This window comes from Telopea speciosissima, chromosome 8, assembly GCF_018873765.1.
Source record: "Telopea speciosissima isolate NSW1024214 ecotype Mountain lineage chromosome 8, Tspe_v1, whole genome shotgun sequence".
NCBI lineage: Eukaryota > Viridiplantae > Streptophyta > Magnoliopsida > Proteales > Proteaceae > Telopea > Telopea speciosissima.
Genome location: NC_057923.1, coordinates 23,537,548 through 23,552,902, shown reverse-complemented (window position 1 = coordinate 23,552,902; position 15,355 = coordinate 23,537,548). Strand labels below are relative to the sequence as shown.

The window sequence follows — 15,355 nt, the reverse complement described above, 5'->3', positions numbered from 1 at the left end:
ACTTATCTACCTCTCTCATACACGACCAGACATAGCCATTGTCGTGAGTTTGGTAAGCCAGTTTATGCATGATCCTTATTCCTTTCATAAGGAGGCAGTTCTTCGCATCTTGCGATATTTGAAGTTTGCTCCAGGAAAAGGAATACTTTTATCTCCCAATGGTCATCTAAAAGTTGAAGCTTATACTGATGCCGATTGGGTTGGCTCTACTAATAGAAAATCCATTTCTGGATATTGTTCTTTTGTGGGTGGAAACCTTGTCACATGGCGTAGCAAGAAGTAGAATGTTTTGGCAAGATCCAGTGCTAAATCAGAGTTCCGTGCGATGGCACAAGGAATCTGTGAACTTTTGTGGCTTAGAGGATTGTTACAGGATATTGGTGTTGCTGTCCATCTTCCCATGATGCTATATTGTGATAATAAAGTGGCCATTAGCATTGCTCATAACCCTGTCCAGCATGATCGTTCTAAGCATGTGGAGGTTGACTGACATTTCATCAAGGAGAAGCTTGAAGCCGGACTCATCTGTGTTCCCTTTGTGAGTCTGCTGATTAGTTAGTCGATGTGTTCACTAAGGGGCTAAGTGGTAAAGTGTTTCATCCTATTTTAGTCAAATTGGGCATGTATGATATATATGCATCAACTTGAGGGGGAGTGTTGGATTGTATGGGCCAGAATACCGTGGGGGTATTCTGGACTTCTTTTATTTTGTGTACGGCCATGTCGGCTATGTTAGGGGCAATTCTGTCCATGTATTTTTGACTCTTTATTATAAATACATAGCTTGGCCGCTTGGGGTCTGTCTTAGACTATCCAAGCATTCAGCTCTAATTTTGATCCTGTTAACACTATTGATTTGCTTGGGTACTCCTATTTGGAAACCTGTTGTCAAATAACCTGTAGAGAGAAAAGAGAAGATAAAGAAAGAATTTTTTTTTTTGATAAGTAATAAAGAAGAAAGAAGAAGATAGAATTGATAGAGACGAGGATAGTGCTCTACTCTACTCACGATACTTCTACTTAGTAGGCTTTATTAATAAGGATTGATTACATAAATACCCCTATAAAAGGATTAAGATAAGACGGAGGATATGTCAACACAGTTAATCTTATCTAATCAGTCTAACACCCCAACAGAACATCACCATCATTATTTACTTTCACCCTCTTTTCCTTCTCGATTTTCTCAACACTCCTAATCAAGTTGGAGCATTTATTTCATGCATACCCAGCTTGTTACAATTATCATGAAATTTTAATCACTCTCACACTCTCTCCTCCTTGACTATGTGGGCTTATACAAATTGTGAGGCATTCCCTTCCGTGCGCCCATTGACTTGGTGTGGGAGATGCCATTACATGCGAGTGGCGTGCAGGTCCTCTACTCAATTTTAATTTACTCAAAGGTTTAGTGAAGATATCTGCTAGCTGATCGTCAACTTGCCATATGCGGTCACTACCCTTTTGTTCAAAACCAAGTCTTTGATAAAACGACAGTTCACCTTGATATGTCTTGTTCTTTCATGGAATACTGGATTACTTGCTATGTTGATTGCTTCTTGATTTTCACAAAACATAGTCATATTCTTTTTGATCTTCATTTTCATTTCTTGAAGAAGAGATTTAACCCCAATATTTTTGCAACCTGTATAAGCCATAACCTTACTAACTTTGCACTTGACTTGGCTACAACAACTTGTTTCTTACTTTTCCAAGTGACGAGATGTACACCAATAAAGGAAAAATATTCTGAAATAGTACATCTATCATTTAGTTTCCTGCCTAATCTGCATCTAATGCAAAAGTCGACCTCGAACCATGGAAACCAGCGAGAGATCGATTGCAGCCAGGATCAACACAATAAGGAAGAACAAATTGGATAATTGAAACTTTTATTGTTTTTTTCTTCCCCTGTTTACATATGAAGGAAGAAACATAAAAGGATAAGAAGAAGAATAAAAGGATATAGAAGGAGTGATTGTTGGATATATGTGTCCATCAAACCCAATTTAGTTTGTGTTGAGCCGTTTATACATTTTGATTTAATATTATCACATGCGATATAAACTTTTTGAGCATTATGCGTTCTTAAGTTTACACTTAAAATGGTAGTCACGACTAGGGTTTGGGCTAGACACCCTTATCATATGGTTGTCGCGTTGGGTATGCCTAGACATATTGTGTTAGGGCATGAATGCGAGTACAGATATGGATGGGTATTGCAAAGAATCTTTTTGTGTCGATTCCCTCATGTGTTACTGCCAAATGTAAGTATGGGATAGACATGAGTCACCGAGACCCAGTACCTGAGAGGGCCTTATCATTGCGAATTGAGAACACATACTTTGGTTTGTCAATAACTGAGGTTCTATGAACCAAAGCTGATGTTCTGGGAATGTGTGATCATTTTGTGAGTGAAAGAGTCACTCAACATGGTCTCCATTGCCCGATTGGGGAACTTCAAGAGAGAGATTGTCTATGGATGGTCGGATCAGAATCTGAATCCAATATACTTTTAGAAATGGTTTGCAAACATATTTTCACATAAAATGATATTTATATGTATGTTTTAAATTAAAGTGTTTAATCGGTTTTGCAGATCCGATCACATACACAGACACTCTAATATGGACATGTACTATGGAATGGGGTTGGACAATATTTTAATACATTCCCTAGATTCCATAACGACGATGTTGATTAGTGGAGGGTTGGTACATAATAAGATGTTATTATGTAAGGGTAATTTTGGGATTTGCTAATTAAATAATTGATTTATTTAATTTAATGGATTGATGCAATTATTTTTATTGTCCATTAAACTTAATTAATTAATTATTTACTTTCCCTTTTAGATTTTGCTTCTTCACTATTAGAAGCACACCAGGATAGAATGTTGGAATTCAAGTCAACTTGGTGGAGAGAGAGAGAGAGAGAGAGAGAGAGAGAGAGAGAGAGAGAGAGAGTAAGGAATACAAGAGGGTCTCTAGCCCCACCTATTTAAACCAAAGGGGGGGGGGGGGGAGAGAGTAGGCCAAGCATGCTTGGCCGAAATTCTCTCTCTCTCTCTCTCTCTCTCTCCTCTCTTCTCTTGATTCTCTTGCTTAGTTTTTGGGGTTTTGAGATTTAGGGTTTTGTGAAACCCTGGTTCTTGGAAAGATTGGATCTTTTCTTGGAGAAGATTTTTGCATTGGCTTGAGGAACTTTGGTTGCATCAAGGAGGTTCAAGAATATCTTTCTTGGAGTTCTCATTGGAGGAAGAACCATTATCTGGAGGAGAAGCAACACATGAGGCTCTCCCGAGGTTTTAATTAATTTGATATTTATGGGATGCGAAAGAAACCTGAATCAATCTCTTTGTACTGCGCATTCGGGTATGGGATGGTTTTCTCTTCCCATTGGATGATGGGAAGAGATGTTTTTCTCTTTTCTTGTTTTTACTGTAATTCTTATGGGATGAGAAACAGATAGTTTTTGATGATTTCAAGAATCAAAATTTCCTATGATTGATTTCCCATGGGATTCAATTATGATGATCCCACGGCTACCAACAATGATAGAATTAGCGCTCTCAGCCCATCATCCTCTCACCCAGGGCCTCTAACGCACGGTCTTTCTGATGTTGATAGAAGCATGAAGAAGAGAAGAGTCAGCAATTACTGTTTATGTGCACAGTGTCACAACTCATATTGCCTTGATGGGAATCCTTCTAGAAGACCCAAGTTGAAGACTAAAACACTGTTCACATGAACAATGTCAAAGCCAAAATTTGCCTTGTTTGGGATTGATTTTTAGAAGATCTTGTGGGCCCATCAAGTGGAGGAAGATTCTATCCTAATGCTGCCATAGTTTAGTTTCTATTTTCAGTTTATATTAGGTAGTTTCTAATTTTGCATGTGTAGAGGGCTGAGTTATAAACACTGTGAGTGGGGTTTGTGATTGAATCTGTTTATTTGGGTTGATTGATTGTAAGGCTGAGGCCATTATTGTATTGGGATTGAGGTCCTTGCCCTCACTGAGGTGAGATGTTGAAGCAGGGTAAGGGGTATCTTGGTTGTAGGGGCGGCTTATTGTATTTGAGTTGAGTATTGGGCATATACGAAACCCCGAGGGGTATTGCTCCTTGGACGTAGCCTTCACATACTGTGAGGTGAACCACGTATATCTTGTCTCGTTGCCTGCTGTTTTTGTTGGAGACTAATCCCTGTTTTGCAGAGTGGGTTTACAGTCTTGGTAGACCTGGCCACATTCTGGTGGTGCAAGGTGGGACTGTAAGCGACCGTGTTGTTTACAGAAAACGTCAAAAAAAAAAGGGGAAGCTGATTCACCCCCCCTCTCAGTTTGATCCAGTGTTTACACATTACTTTCATCGTTGGTGCATCTCACAGCTTCAACCATAACACTTTTCTCTTCAATCTCTGTCCTCTTCTGCTCAGCCACATACATTTATTTATAATAAACCCAATTACAAGTCAACCCACTCCCAATCTAATTAAGAAACTAAAGAGTCCTAAAAAGGGAAGCTACTAATTCATAAAACCCATAAAATAGAAACTTCTAAATAAAAGCTAAGCAACTAAAATAAAAACTCTAACTTTGACAAGGTTCCTAAAGTAGAAACTCTAAATTAGAAATAAATAATCTCAAAATAGAAACTAGATCCTTGTCAATCTTCTAGAAGCTGTCCCGTCCATCCTGGAGTGTCTTGCTGTCCAAGGCTTTTGGAATAGAAACACAGATGATCTAAACTGAGACCCACAACACTATTCATATGTGAACAGTAACTTTGTTTTTGAAATCTTTTTTTGTCCTGTTTTTCATACTTTGATCTACATCAGCATCTGAGCATCTTGTAATTTCAATAGATTCAGCAGAAAATTGTTATTAGAATAAGTTATTCCTTTGCGGCTTTGCCTGGTGCCCCTTTCAAGTAACTGATATTATTTTACTTGTTATTAGTGTTTGTTTGATGCATGTCCTTTATTTTAAGTTTATAACTTGTACATCAAGTTAACTACCATTAGTCTTAATCATTGTCATCCTCTTTCTTCTGTTCCATAGGTACAACTTTGGATGGAGTCATGGGAAGGAGAAACTAGAATCTGGCAAACCTGGTAATATTTTTTGCATAATCCAAGTTTTAAGACCTTCATCAACAAATGCACATGTCCTATGATAAAGTTGCAAGCTTTTGCTGGAATCTCTAAAAACATGATAGTAGCTGGAAATCCGTACAATATATGGAGAGTAGTCATAAAACAAAATAAAAGGCAAAATTTCATAAATTTAAAAATAAAAGAAATAGCATACATAATGTTGATACTAGGATTAATAAACAGTTGCAAAGTAGAAAAGAAGAGGGAAAGTTTTTTTTTTGGGGAAAGAGTTCTTGTACGCCCTTTAATTTGGTGCCACATGGTAGTTTGGTTAGGGCCCAAAATTTATGGATAAATTGTCCAGATCATCATCTATATATGGTTAAAATTTCAGGCTAATGTGACATCCCCATATTTCATTACATAGGGGATGCAATGCATGGACATACATGGAAAGGTATATGATTAGATTTGAGATTGAAATCCAAGAGGAAAAACTGATAGATGGTGGGCCATATGGTTGAGATAGCCCACCAAATTTGATAGGTGGCGTATTAGAGAGGTCCTAAAGCTATCAAATTGTTAGCCCATCAACTTGTCGGTCCATGTAACCAAAAAAGTGGCATGTGTGCAGGAAAACATTCCTAGTCCAAGTGAGCAGGAATATTTTGCCTTTTTCCCTCCTGGGGGACAGCATGAGGGAAAAAGAAAAAAAAGAAAAAAAAAAAAACTTAAAGAGAGAACAAAACATTGACAAGATGCCGTGCTTTTTCTATAGGAATGTAGACCAAAAATTAGAAATTGTGATTTAAAATCTGTTGGAGTATAGTCAACAATGTTGGAGTGATTCAACAGCATATATGTTCCAAAACTGTGGGGATTGCAGTTTGCAGTGAAAACCCTGTTATGTTTCGACGGTTTTGGCCAAAAACATGGACACCCCAGCACACTGAATTTTGGATCTGCCCCATTACATTGTCCTTGGGACAATATTTAACTGAAAGATTTTGTGGTACCTCTTCTCTCAAGTAAATCAAGGGAAATCATCTAAGCATGAAGCAATGATTCATCGTCTGGCTAGAGTTGTTTAATAAGACCCACTTTCAGATGAATGATATCAAATGAAAGAGAGGGAAATTGTTTTTGTTCAAAGAAATGAGAAGGCCTTTCCTAACCTGCAGTGCTTCTTCAGCTATCACCAATCTCAGAACTTCTGTTTTAACTTATAGTCTAAATCAGAATAAACAACATGGATCAATGAATTAAAAAAATGTGGATAAACTGGTACAAAGACTTAAAGCCCTCAATCTCACCCATCTGGCTTTTGCTGATCATCTCATGATCTTCTCTAAGGCCTCCCCCTCCTCTATATCTTCCATTATGTCCTCCCTCCATCTCTTCGAGTCCCTCTTGGGTCTCCGCATCAATCTTCTCAAATCCCATATCTTCCTCTCAGGAGTCTCTGATGTGGAGAAGGATACTCTCCTCCGCTTAACTGGTTTCTCCCTTGGATCCGTCCTTGTCAAGTACCTAGGCCTGCCATTGATCCCTGCTAGGCTGACTGGTCATCACTGTTACCCCCATGCTCGATCTCATCCGTAAAAGACTCCAACTCTGGAAGGGTAAGCTTCTTTCCTATGCTGGGAGGGTTGAGTTGATAAGATCAGTTCTCCAATCCTCCTATATCTACTGGTGTAGCATCTATGGGCTCCCCAAATCCACCATCCAAGCCCTGGAATCCCTCTTCTACGCTTTCCTCTGGAAAGGTAAGGAATCTCCTAAATTCCTTCACCCCCTTAGCTGGACTGCCACCTGTCTCCCCAAAGTTGAAGTAGGCTTGGGTTTGCGTAGAATCCATGTCTCAAACTTGGCTGGTATTCTCAAATTGCTTTGGAAAATATCCTGTAAGCTGGACTCCATTTGGGTCAACTGGGTATATTCCTACCACCTCAAAAAAGACTCCATTTGGACTGTCCATCAACCTTCACTCTTCCTGGGTTTGGCGCAAAATCCTCCTCCTCCGCCCTTTAGCCCTAAGAGCTACCATTTCCAAGATTGCTAATGGGACTTTAATCTCCCTCTGGCTTGACCACTGGCATCCTTTAGGAGTCATCTTTTCCACTGTAGGTGCCCGTTCGGTGTACTCCTCGGGTATTCCTAAACATGCCTCTGTTTCTGCCATCATTTCCTATGGGTCCTGGTACCCCCATCCCCCTCCCCCTCCCCCCCCCCCCCCCCCCCCAAACCCTTCATCTTTAGATCGAGTAACCTGAGTCCCCTCCCCCTCGGCCCTTTTTAGCTCCCGCTCGGCTTGGGATTATGTTAGACTTCAAGCTCCCATAGTCCCTTGGCGTAATCTTGTGTGGTTTGAAGGTCAAATTCCCCGCCATACCTTTACTGTTTGGAGAGCCTTCACCCAATGCCTCCCCACCCAATCTTTTCTCCTTCACCGACAAGGAGACAACTGCCTGTTTCCCCATCTTGCATCATATGTTGGAATGGTCTTGAGGACATCGATCACTTTTTCTTCTCTTGCTATTTTTGATACTGCAGGCAAGCTTGTGTTTAGTGCCGTTATCTCCCACATTTGGATGGAGAGGAATCTTCATAGATGGACCTCCAACTCCCGCTCTCTTGAGATGATTTGGAAAGCCATCTATTTTGATGTCAGCTCCAAGACATGTTACCCCATAGTTCTCTTTTTGATCTCCTGAGGCTTACCTGTCTCTCTTATTCAGACTCCTGTCCCTTCTCTCTAGGGCTTCAGTCTTTTTATCTCCCCCCTTCTTTTCCCGTGTATTCCCCTCTCCTTTTTCTCTCCCCGGTTTCGGGTTTTGGTAATGAATATATTATTAAAAAAAAAGACTTAACATTGTTCAGACTTGAGATCAAGGGAGATGCAGGTGATGAAGAGGATCCATCCAGTAAATGCTTTTATCTTATCCTGGACATTGGTAGGTGGTAGGTCATATCTTTTTGGTTGCAGTCTTACCCAAGATTCATCAATCTGTAACTACACATAAATTTGGTTCCTAGTTTTCTTTTTCCCATTTTGATCCTGATTTTAGTTCTTTACAAAACTGAAATATTGTGTGGTGATTTCATACTACAATCACTGAAATGGTTGCTACAGATCATCACATTGGGGCTTTGGTTGTTAATGGACCTATTGAAAGGAGTGGCTTGTAATGAATTGGTAGGAAAAGCGTTATATAACTGTTCAGAAGATGTTTCAAAATGTTGAATTAAAGTATCGAATGAAGTCTGAAAATTGTGATAAAAACAGATGGAATGGCAAAAACACGTACTCCATTCCTGTAAAGTAACAAGGAAGTTGGCTACTGATTGTTTGTTTTAAGTTTTATGGAGGAAATGTTATGAGGAGATTTTATTTATTAAATCATTATATTAGTCAAGTTTGGGATCTTATGAAGTTCTTTTGCTTCTGGGGCAGATATGTTGAAAGGCTCATTTTATGCAAATCCAGTGTTAGATACACCTACAGCTGAGGCTTCCCTCATCCAACGGTAAAGTGGATGTTTTCCTTTCATCCTTTGTACGTTGTGATTTGTCCTTCAAGTACTGCTGGGTTATAAATGGTCTCCTGTACAAACTTCTTATAAACGGTTCCCATGTGTTGAATTCTCAACACATCCAAGATATATTACTCTGGATGTTTTATGGACTAGAAAAGTAGTGATTTATAAAGAAATATGATTCTCACTTTTAAGCTGAAAATGCCTTTTTTTTAAGTAGTACACATTTCATGAACTGAAGCTACACAATCAGATCCTCCCATACCTTCTAATTGATTGTTAAATAACTGTGCTTTAAAGTTAGTTGACAGAATCATCACTTGTTCTTGATCATATGAATGTAATCAGTGTCAAGGGTCTTAATTTCTTTAACACCATTTAGAGATCTTGAAAAGGTAATGTCTTTGTGGTTGATAAGTATATTGTTCCGGTGGATTATCTGAAAAAAATAAATACAAAAACCTGTTATTATAATCCTGATTCTTAAATTATTCTTCATGGTTTACAGACTAGGTATAAGAAAAAGGTCAAAGACAAATGCAAAAACAAAATCCAAATGTCGGCTGGATCAGCCATGTTGTGCTTCCACATTGCTAAAGAGGGTGTAGTGTCCAGACAACCTACCTGTATTTATCTGCTAGGAAACTCGAGAGTAGGTAGCATAATCATGCAAAGCCAAATTAATGCAAAAGATAAATGTTCATTGGGCAAGGTCAATCTCAACCAACAGGTAGCCCAAAGTTCTATTCATGTAAATGCACAAAGTTGTGGTGTCATTTCTAGCAACAATTCTAAATGAAAGAGCAATAACCCCATTGAATTTCATTGAATTTCTCTAAATCAAATCAAGAAAGAAGACCACAATTTGTTAAAACAATTTGGCTTAAAAGAGAAGACTCAAGAAAAATAAAAAATAACAAAGCATGGTAAAAGTGAAAGTTAAATACAGAGAAACAGTAAATTTTACTCGTCTTTAGACCCATGCTTATTTTAAAAAATGGAAACATATGTGTCCTTAGAGAAAACACAAAGACGAAAGGACAAAAATGGAGATTGCAAAATAGGCTGAATCTAGATATTTTTATTTTTGCATGCAATTAAAGCACTCTTTGTTGTGGGAGATTTTGCTGCAAGTCCTTGTGATCTGCCATAAACATAATCATGAAGGAGCAAGCCTATGACATGGCTTCTGGAGCCAAGCTGACACCCAAAAAAAAAAAATAAAAAATCTTACCCTCCAATCCCTTCTGTTTTCCCTGTGCTTGCTTAGTCCATCTCCATCGCTCATAGGCAGTAAAAGTTAGAGGAAAACAAAATAAAATCTGCATTACTACTTTTGAAATTCTTGCATACAACTTGTATCAAGGCAAAACATACAGAAAGAAAAAGAGGAAGTCAAAGGAGGTGAAGAAAAATAACAAATTGCTTTCCCTTATAATCATAACCCCTTTCACAAGGAAATTTCCCTGCTGATAACCCCTTAGAAACTAACTCCGAAACACAAGGCCCCTCACCCTTATTTATAGCGTAAGAATAATGCATAAATCTCCTGAAGTCTCTTTAGAATTACAAAGAAGTGCCAACCCTCATTGTTAAAACGGAGTATCCTAAACTCACAAAATTGCTTATAATAACAATCAGCATCAATGATGAAAGTATAGTAGCAACACCAGTTGCCAGTGCTTCAAGCTCAATATTCAAACTTGGAATGCCAATTTCACCCTCTCTTATAGTATGAGACCAACTGTGCACACACTAAGAATTCCTTTTCATTTCTGCATCTTGTTATGCATTTCTTGTGAAAAATATGTAAATTATATTCCTACTTGCTACAAATAATGGTCTCTCTATATGATTATATTCCTAATATAGGCACACAATCCTCTTCATTGTGTAGTCTTTACATCATTGCTATCTTATGTAGTTATGCATCATATTGTCGACCAAATATATGGCCTGGAAATGCTTTGCCAGAACTTGAAGTGGGTATGTGAACGTCTCATTCTCATAGAGATCTTTAATTGCAACTTGTGATATTCCTTGTTTAGAATATGTCAAGGATGTGTTTTTTTTTTTTTATTACTTTTTGATATAGGCGGAAATATAATAGCCATTCAAGGAACCCAGGTGGTTATATCAGCGATAGGTTTGTGGAACTACCATGGAATGGTCAAAACATGAAAATCCCTCATAGTTGTCATGGTGTCGCCTAGACATCGAGGCTCTTTCTTGGGTCCAAGGCGACAACACATCTTGTTGACACTTCACGAGTTTAAGTTGATTTCTATTTATTGTTTTGTTTTTTGATGAATATACTTATATCCTATGCTTTTTTTATTATATGTTGGTTCTCTCATATTAGGTCATTAATAGTATAATTATATTACGATATAATACCAGAAACTGAGCAACCAGATTAGAGAGAAGAGAAGAGAAGAGAAGAAGAGGAAGAGAAGAAGAAGAGATAGCAAATCCCTAGAGAGGGGAGATCTGCGGTAGAACTAGATGTTCTATCGCAGGCACTTAATGTATTATTTATATTAAAGAGAGATGGACAAAACTGCCCTTACATCCACTAAATACAATAAAGCAGAAATAAAAATAAGGAAAAGCTACAAAGACCTATTTGCCCTTAAACTATCGACTTCAACACTCCCCCTCAAGTTGGAGCATATATATCACCCATGCTCAGCTTGTTACAACAAGATCGAAAACTAGGAGCAAATAAGGACTCTGTGAACACATTAGCAATTTGATCAGAAGAAGAAACAAACGGTGTCTCAACGAGCTTCTTCAAAACTGCGCTGCGAACAAAGTGACAATCCACCTCTATATGCTTAGTTCTTCCATGAAAGACAGGATTACTAGCAATATAGATGGCTGCCTGGTTGTTACAAAATATCTTCATTGGGGTTGGGACTGAAAAACCCATCTCAAGTAGGAGAGACCTAACCCACATCAACTCAACAGTGGTATGGGCCATGGCTCTATACTCTGTTTCAGCACTGGACCTGGCAATCGTGGTCTGTATCTTGCTTCGCCACGTAACTAGATTTCCCCCAACAAACGTGCAATACCCAATAGTAGATCGACGATCACTAGCTGAACCTGCCCAATCAGAATCAGAGTAGGCAACAAGCTCCATATTCTTATTGGGTCGATAAATCAGCCCTTTCCCATGGGCCCCCTTCAAGTACCGAAGAATCCGAATGGCTGCATCCCAATGAGACTTACAAGGAGACTGCATAAATTGGCTGAGAACTCCAACAACATAAGAAATATCTGGCCTAGTGATTGTCAAATACAGCAACTTCCCAATCAAGCTTTTGTAAGAATGAACATCCTTCAGGCCCTCACCATCATCAGAGCCAAACTTATGATTAGGATCCATAGGAATATCTATTGGTTTTGCAGCAAGCATACCAGTTTCGGTAAAGAGATCTAACACATATTTCCTTTGGGACAGGCTGATTCCCTTTTTACTTCGAATAACCTCAATCCCAAGGAAGTAGTGAAGCTGGCCCAAATCTTTAGTTTGAAAGTGCTGCTGTAAATAATTTTTTACTTCTTTGATTCCACTCTCATCATTCCCTAACACAATAATGTCATCAACATAAACAACAAGAACCACCAATTTCTCTCCTTGGCGACGAACAAACATAGAATGGTCAGAGAAGCATTGGGTAAAACCAAAATGAGTCACAACAGAACTAAACTTCTCGAACCATGCACATGGAGACTGTTTCAACTCATAAATGGCCTTGTGCAGCCTACACACACAACCACTATTCTCCCCCTAAGCAACATAGCCTGGAGGTTGCTCCATATTGACCTCTTCAAGTAGATCACCATAAAGGAAGGCATTCTTGATGTCTGACTGTTAACAAAACAGGAAATAGGAGAATGCTTGAATGATCAAACTGATCAACCAAGCCATATATTTATAATATGGAAGATTACATCATAGAGACAAAAATACCCCTAGCTATAGCCGACTTAACTAGGCAGCATAAACACTTAAATATAAAGCAGTAAAAAGACCAGAATACCCCCATGGTATTCTGGTGTACATTATTCAACACTCCCCCTAAAGTTGGAGCAAATATGTCAATCATGCCCAACTTTACTAAATTAGGATGAAATAGCTTTCCAGATAATCCCTTAGTGAAAATATCAGCAAGCTGATCAGTAGACTTCACAAAGGGAACACAAATCAGCCCTTCTTCCAATTTCTCCTTGATGAAATGCCTATCCACCTCAACATGTTTGGTGTGATCATGTTGTACCGGGTTATGTGCAATGTGATTGTAGCCTTGTTGTCACAGTACAACATTATAGGAAGATGAATAGGTATATCAAGGTCTTGTAGCAAGCCTTTGAGCCAAAGTAACTCACAAATGCCTTGTGCCATAGGACAAAATTCTGCTTCGGCACTAGAACGAGCAACTACATTCTGCTTCTTGCTACGCCAAGTGACAAGATTGCCACCTTAAAAAGAACAATACCCATAGATAGACTTGCGATCTGTAGAACCAGCCCAATTAGCATCAGTGTATGCCTCCATCCGTAGGTGACCATGAGAAGACAGGAGAATTCCCTTTCCAGGAGCTAACTTCAAGTAGTGAAGGATACGAAAAACAGCCTCCATATGAGAAGAGTAGGGATCATGCATAAATTGACTCACAGTACTCACAACAACAGCAATATTAGGACGTGTGTATGAGAGATAAATCAACTTCCCCACTAATCTTTGGTACTGGCCTTTATCAACAGGTTCACCCTCTTTTTCCTTGAGATGAGCAATAGCATCCATAGGAGTATCTGAAGGGTGACATCCTAACAAACTAGTTTCAGCCAATAAATCTAGGACATACTTCCTTTGGGAGAGAAAAATACCTTTAGAAGATCTGGCAAGCTCAATCCCAAGAAAGTACTATAGCTTTCCAAGATCTATAATCTCAAACTCCTGCCCAAGAAAGGACTTCAACCAGCTGATCTCATCACCATCATTGCCAGTGACCACTATGTCATCAACGTAGACTATAAGAACAGTGAGTTTTCCACCAACCCTCTTTATAAAGAGAGTGTGATCAGCATTACTCTGCTTATAGCCCACAGAAATCATGGCCTTGTGAAACCGGCCAAACCATGCTCGAGGTGACTGCTTCAGCCCATAAAGTACACGCTTCAATTTACACACCTTACCTTGGTTTTTGTCACAAGAGAACCCTGGTGGAATGTCCTTATATACCTCCTCATCCAGTTCTCCATTAAGGAAAGCATTCTTCACATCCAACTGTTGCAATTCTTACCCAAGATTGACTGCACAGGATAGCGAAACCCGAACAATATTCAGCTTTGCAACAAGGGCAAAGGTCTCCTGGTAATTAATGTCGTATGTCTGGGTGAACCCCTTTGCCACGAGTTGTGCCTTATACCTATCCACAGTGCCATCCACCTTCTGTTACGCTACAAACACCCACTTGCATCCAACAGTTCTCTTCTCAGGTGGAAGAACCACAAGCTCCCATGTGCTATTTTTTTTTCAGGGCTTCCATTTCTTCTATCACTGCTGCCTTCCACTTTCCATTTGATAGAGCTTTCTGCCAATTGTTAGGAATACAAACAGAAGAAAGAGAAGAAACAAAAGCATGAAAAGATGGAGAAAGGGAGTCATAAGAAACAACGTGGGATATAGGATGCTAAGTGCAAGCCCTGATACCCTTGCGAATAGTAATAGGTAAATCAGGAAAAGAAGTATTACCAGGTGGAGAGGCAAGTTTTGGAACCAGGTTCGACAATTGGATCGGTACTGGTGCTATAGTTGGTTGAAGCTACTTATGTTTCCTTATATAAGTCTGCATATTATGTTCATTAATCCTCCTCTGAAATTCACTAATGGTTTTCAGGACTGGAGTTTGAACTGGAGTTTGCTCCCCTTGAATAGGAATGTCAACAACATCATTTGGGATGGTCTCCTCCTGTATAGGAACCTCTCCCCTTGAGGCAGAGGGAGGACTAGGAGTAGGAGGAACAGGAATAGACTTATTGTATACAAACTGTAGGGGAGGTTCTATGGTCAGCACATCTTCACTGACACTCTCCCCCAGAAGAGGTGTGGACAAATAATAAGACATAGTCTCATGAAAAACAATAAGACAGTCTCATGAAAAACAATATCCATACTGACCAATGTACGTCTGGTAGGAGGATAATAGCACTTGTACCCCTTTTGGGTGGCAGAGTACCCTAAAAAATGTAGCGGAGACTACAGGCTTCAAGTTTACCAGGGGACCTAGTATCCCTGGCATAACAAACGCAGCCAAACACCCTAGAGGGAACAATAAAAGAAGAAGAGCCAAGTAATAGCTCGACAGGGGACTTGGAGTCAAGAACCCGACTAGGCAGCCTATTAATCAAGTAGGCCACAGTGAGGACAACATCTCCCCAATAAAAAGAAGGAACATGTCGAGCAAACATAAATGCTCTAGCCACCTCCAAGAGATGGCAGTTTTTCCTTTCAGCCACACCATTCTGGGCTGGAGTATCTACACAGCTGGTTTGATGTAAAATCCCATGTGTGGCAAGGTATCTTTGGAACTGACCTTCCATATACTCTGTCCCATTGTCACTTGTCAAGACTTTGAGAGTGCCACTAAATTGGGTCTGGACCATCTTGTGAAAATGTTGAAAATAGGAAAAAACTTCATTTTTTGGGTGCAT

General features: G+C 39.3%; 1 protein-coding gene across 1 annotated transcript in view; it reads left to right on the top strand.

Moving 5' to 3' along the window:
* The window catches only part of LOC122672901, a 101,170-nt gene that overhangs the window by 24,598 nt on the left and 61,217 nt on the right, over positions 1-15,355 (top strand). The window contains exons 5-7 of the mRNA XM_043870407.1: positions 5,062-5,114; positions 8,551-8,623; positions 10,557-10,618. Coding sequence (XP_043726342.1) covers positions 5,062-5,114; positions 8,551-8,623; positions 10,557-10,618 — 188 coding nt within the window. The remainder of the gene's footprint in view (positions 1-5,061; positions 5,115-8,550; positions 8,624-10,556; positions 10,619-15,355) is intronic.